Source organism: Psammomys obesus, unplaced genomic scaffold, assembly GCF_907164565.1.
Source record: "Psammomys obesus unplaced genomic scaffold, mPsaObe1.curated_primary_1811, whole genome shotgun sequence".
In the NCBI taxonomy this organism is placed as follows: domain Eukaryota; kingdom Metazoa; phylum Chordata; class Mammalia; order Rodentia; family Muridae; genus Psammomys; species Psammomys obesus.
This window is the reverse complement of record NW_026589732.1, coordinates 9949632-9955631: the sequence shown is the minus strand read 5'-3', so window position 1 is coordinate 9955631 and position 6000 is coordinate 9949632. Positions and strand designations below refer to the sequence as shown.

The 6000-nt window shown below is 39.2% G+C and overlaps 1 protein-coding gene across 1 annotated transcript in view; it reads right to left on the bottom strand.

Moving 5' to 3' along the window:
• Fktn (fukutin) overlaps positions 1–6000 on the bottom strand; it is a 51276-nt gene continuing 45276 nt past the window's right edge. Inside the window, exon 10 of the mRNA XM_055605360.1 lies at positions 1–4984. Within this exon, the coding sequence (XP_055461335.1) occupies positions 4771–4984 (214 nt within the window). The 3' untranslated portion in view covers positions 1–4770. The remainder of the gene's footprint in view (positions 4985–6000) is intronic.

Below are 6000 nucleotides of genomic sequence, written 5' to 3'. Positions count from 1 at the left end.
GAAATTTAAAAAGTTTATTAATCACTCCAAAGTAGAATGTATATTACAAATTCAGATCAGAGTAATAACCTTAAAAGTATTTTCAGTACTACCATAAACTACTACCTGAAGAGAAAACCAAATAGTAAACTGGTAAGCATATACTGAAATCTCATGTTTAAAACATAACTTTGTCTAGAAAATTCACATCCATGTGTTACAGTCAAATGTCACAAGTTGACAGAGCTACGCATGATTTGTATTTAACACTCATGAAATAGCTTTCATGCTTTGAATAAATTGTCATAAGGCTGTAAGAGCTTATAATTTTTAAAGTGCATGACATAATATATGACAAAGCTTTCCCATACATTCTCCTTCTGTGAAAGCTATTCATAAGTAGACAGAAGTTTAGATGACTAAATGGAAATTATATTAGGTTAGGTCGAGGAATTAGAGGGGCAAATTGTAGCTTAGGTGTTCTGAGGGTAAAGAAACAATTTTCTCAGAAAATTTGTACTTGCGTGCTGATTCTATTCAAAAAGGCATCATCACTGAATTGGTCTGTTTGCCTACAATTAACTACAATTAGTATTTCGCTCTAATGTGAAGGAACTTAAAACAGCATTGCACACACTGCTGATTTTAGCCTAGCTTAAATAAAAACATAAATTTGTGGGTAAATGATTAACAGGAGTATATTCTCATTCTCTCTGCTTCTCTCCCTCTCTCCCCTCTTTTTCCCTCCCTCAATACAGGGCCTTCCACTATAGCCCAGGATGGGCTGGAACTCATTACATAGCTGAAGCTGGCCTTGATCATGTGGTAATCCTTCTGCCTCAGACTTGTGGTGCTTTGTACTGAATCCAGACCTCACAAATGCTGGGCAATTGGGCAATTAGACTACCACTAACCCATGACCCACATTTCTATACAGAGTAGGCAGTTAACTAAAACTAAGCATTTCAAAATCTTTGGTTCTGCAAATCATTATCTATGGTGATGTTTGCTGCCCAAAGCTAGAATACTGAGCAACAAGTTCATATCAGACCACGCACAAAACTTAAGAGTAAACTGACTCGGCTTAAGAGGAGACATTAGTACATGGGATAATATTAGAAGACAGCAACTTGGTCCACTAAATAAAAACACAGCTTTGTTTATAGGTGGAGGCAATATGGCAAGGACTCTGAATTCATAAACCATATAATTTGACCTGTAATGCTTAGATAAAAAAAAAAAAAAACCTTTTCACACACTTTGTGTGCATTTATGTGTGTGTGTGTCTGCACACGTGCTAGAGAGGCTGCATAGCAGAGCCTGGGTGTAGTGTCACAGGCAATTTGTAGAAGTCGGTTTTCTCCTTACAATGTACGGGGCCTGGGGGTCAAACTTTAGTTATCAGATTTAATGACAAATGCTTTTACCCACTAAGCCATCTCGCCAGTGCCCACCCCCAACTTTATTTCCTTTCTTTTTCTTTCTTTTTTATTTATTTATTTTTTGAGACTGGGTTTTTCTGTATAGCCTTGGCCATCCTGGGCTTGAATTGTAGAGCAGGCTGGCCTCAAACTCAGAGATCCACCTGCCTCTTGCCTCCCTGAGTGCTGGGATTACAGGTGTGTACCACCATGCCTGGCTCCAATTTTATTCCTAAGCAACTCTGTCACGTGACCTTTGGAGTACTGTGTCCTCACCTACAATTTCTGTGTCCTATTTAAACAATTACAGAGAAACCATACACCAGAAAACAGTGCATTTCATGTGTACTTGCTAAATATCCTAGGAATAACAGACTCATGTCTTCAGACATATACTGTTCTACTTTTTGTAGGCAAGGTTCCCCCGCCCTCCAGATATAAGTAAAAAGGCAGCCTGAGACTCCTGTCAACATCTTCTGTCACCTCAGGCCTTCTGTGGGGCATGACAGGCACACTGGCCGCCCGTGCCACTGGAGAGCCCGCTCCAGCACTGAAGTGTCATGGAGGCTGTAGAAAGAACTAATCTCAGGACTGCAGTCAGAAGTCACAGAGTGCTTGGGCCTCAGCCTTAGCTGTTTTGCTCAGCCCACTTCTGCCTGGGTTAATCAGTAGGGGAGAAATGAGGGTTAGAAGGAATGTTTTACTAAGCTGGAGAACCTGGGAGCCTGCTCTCCGCTTAGGGATGCCCAGTTTTAGTACTATTTTTTATCTCAGTGGCCAATGTCAATACCCGCAACAGAGCAGGGCATGTACTCTAGGCTTAGAGATGTAGCTGGCTGTTGTAAACCAAGAAAGTGCTGGCTTCTTGGGGTCTCTCTGAAAATATCCTCAGCAACATGAACTATCAACAAGTTAATATAAATGGTATCTTCAAGCAAACCAGAAAGTAGTCATATTAGGAGAATGACAGTGGATATATTCAAGGAGGAAAGAAAAGTGAGCTGTACATTTGTACAGGTGGTAGGCACCTGTCCAGGGTCTCTGGACACTCAGCAGAGTTCAAAGGTTAAGGCTTCAGTATGACTGAATCATGGGATCATCTTCAGAGGTGACCCTTACCTACACATTCTGGGGAAAGGCTTTCCTTTTCTCCAAGGTCAGGTAGAACCTAAAAGCTAAAGCCAATCCTGAGGGAAGACAAGAAGTTTATCCATCCTCTACTTAGAGAAGAGTATAGAACCTTTGTCCACAGCTTGTCCAAAGATGGATAAAAGAGAAATAACTTGAACAGTGGAGGTAAGACCTCCTGGCAGAAGGTGGGAACTCTCAAGAATGTGATGGAAATGTGCTTGCTTTTGATACTGGGTACAAGCAAATGGTCCTCTCCAGGTATGGTGGGTCTGTCCTCAGGAACACTATTATCTGCTATATTTTTGGCGTATAAAAATGAAATTAGGGTTGGCTACAAAACTTGAGCACATTTTCTATGGACTGAGTTTCTAGGAAAAACTGATATGATCTGTCATCTCAGTAAAAGTTTCTTAACAATTATAAAGGTTCCTGAAAATCTGATTATGATTGAGACTTGATTTATTATGAGAGACTTGATATTCCTTAATCCAGAGCCTTAAAGCACTCGGGCATGCTACCTTCCTCAAGACTTGATATTCCTACATTGAGGATTTATCCTAACAGGCTGTTGAGAGCCCCCCAACAAAGAGTTGTGTTGATTTTAAAATTTAGAAGTGGGTGGCTTCAGGTTACCTCCTCTAAGGTTTTATTTATTTATTTGTTTTTAGATTTATTTATTTATTATTTCTATAGCACACCAGAAGAGGACACCGGATCTCACTATAGATGGTTGTGAGCCTCCATGTGGTTGCTGGGAATTGAACTCAGGACCTTTGGAAGAACAGCCGGTGTTCTTAACTTCTAAGCCATCTCCCTAACCTCCAAGGTTTTATTTTTTATTTCTGCCAGCCCATTCCCTCAGATATTCTGGTCTCCATTTTAGTATTTACAGGTTCAAAGGAAAATCTGACAGGCTGCCACGAGGTGCATCTCTAAGCAGCAGGGAGTAGAGAACCTCCTTTCCCAGGCAAGGAAAAGACAGCATCTCTCACCTAGAGTGCACTGCTTAAGTGCAGGTAAAGAGATGGGCCACAGCTGCCCCAGCCAACTCACATGAGTGATTTTGAGAAGAAAAAGGAAGTCAAGCAGTCTAACATGTGTAGTAATTGGCAGGAGGAAGTCAGAGTCCTTGCCCTATTACACTCAGCAAAATGAAAATCTAGAGGTGGACGCAGGTTTTAAAAACAGTGATCTGGAATGAGGAATAGTGCCAGGTTCACATTAGCCCTCCATTTTGGAAACCTGAAGTAATATTGAAATAGAAGAACAATCACATCTTCATGCTAAATAAATTAGTATGTAGGCCATAAATTAAAGAATTGAAGCTAGAGTTTATAAATAAAAGGCATATTAAAAAAAAACTCAGCCAACATTAAAGTTAAGGTTACAAGAGTTATACACTCAGAAAATATGAAAACACCCATGAATAACTCCCATTTTAGAAGCTAACAGTGATTGAGAATTAAATAAGAAAAGTTAAGTTTGGGAAATCATAACTTTTGGATAGCATGACTGAATACTACTGCAGGTCAGTGAAGATATTCCTATGACATCAGACATTTAAGCATCACAGAAGCATCAATTTTTCAGTTTAAATAAGAAAATAATAAATGTCTTAACAAGACCTGAAATGGGCTCTCATCTTCCTTTATATAACACCCTGTGCTTGAAGCCAACTGTGTATTGTATTGCTTGTAAAATGAGTCTGTCACTATCTTTTTTTCTATGACACATAAAGTCTAATCACTCACTGAAATATTAACTCATATTCCACTATCTTAAAAGTGGTCCTAATATAGCACCTTAAATCTCAAGGACAGGCAGGAATAGATTATTTGTAACTAATGTATCTTTTCTTAGCTTTGTCTGATGAGCTCACTTTTCAGTATAAACATTTTAAAAATCATTACAGAATACATCATCATATTGTACCTCAGCTCTTCAGAGGGTGAGTAAGTTTCCCTCAAAAGAAAATAGTAGTGTTTACCAACAGGACAACAGAGAGGCAGGCACCTGTTCATTCATCTCTGCCTGTTCACCAGAACCTAGTATTTACTTGCTGTATAAACTCCACAGTAATGCTAAATGACAGAACTAATTCGATGGCTCATGAGTTAGAACATTTTCTGTCTTCACACTTGCCATTTCTCTTCTTTGGCTCACACAAGGCAAAAAGACAGTAGCACTTTGAACGGTTCCCCACTTCTTTTCGGGAATATCCAACCTTAACTTAGTATTCTCAGTACAACTGGATAACCTCGTCCCACTCAGAAATAGGCCAGATCCCATTGGGCTGCACGTTAGGGGGCGAGCTCTTCCAGTCCCATGTCTTGACAGGAATCTTCCAGGTCTTACCATAGTTGGCTTCAATGTACTCAACTGTTTCACAGGGCACATGGACTTTCATGTCTACAAACTCGGTCCAGCACAGTGTAAACTTGGGAAACAGGTACCTGCAGCAAAAACAAGTAAGTGGAGGCATTAGGCCAAGTAACCCAGCTGCTATTCTTTCTTGGAGAAGGGACAACCCTTAGTTATTAAGCAGAATTAGTAGCAAGAGTTGGCATTTGTCTGTCTGTTTATTTCTACCCAACACCCCTTTCTTCTTTCAGGATTAACACCACCTAGTTTTCCTCTTGTGTTCTCTGTGCATCTGAAGGGGAGATAATCCCACCCATATACTCCAAAGATGGAAAAATACAAACCAAACTAAACCAAAGCAAACCCAGGGAAAGAGGTCACAGCCAAAGTTCCACAGATGAAAGAAATAATCATTTTTTTCTTTTGTATAATCTGGAGTTCCAACAGAGACAAACTGATTCCAATAGCGTCCTCTAGGCTTTTCTCTGCTCTATACACAATAACTGTACTTTCTACCTCCCTTTCCTCCTAAGTTCTCAAGAACATCTCTAAACCTATTATACTGGTTATAATGAATTTGCCTATATCTACTGAAAAACTATAAGGGTTTGTGAGTTTACAAGTTAACCCAAAACATGCATTTTAAAGGTACTTTGGAGAATGACAGGTGTGGTGCTACAGCACTTGAAAGAGGAAGAGTGAGGATCAGGAGTTCAAGGACAGCTTTAGTTATATAGTGAGTTCTAGGGCAGACCCTGTCTCAAAAAACAAAATATTGAAATAGGTACTTCAGATTAAGTAAATTACATATGCTTTATTACAAAAGAGAATTACAAGTAGCAGGTCTGTTTAAAGTTACATAGCTCTATATTCTGTGTAGGATTCTCAATGAGATTTTTTTCCTTCATAACTCAGAAAGAACTTTCAGTAATTAATACTGAAATGGTAATAAAAGGGACCAAACGAATTTAATATACCAGAAAATTAAAGACAAAATAAAGAAATGGAGAAAAAGGATCTGATTGATTTGATTACCATGTTTTAACACCAAGTGACCTTCAAGAATGGATTCCACTTTTGAATACCCCATTTCACTACTAATGGAACA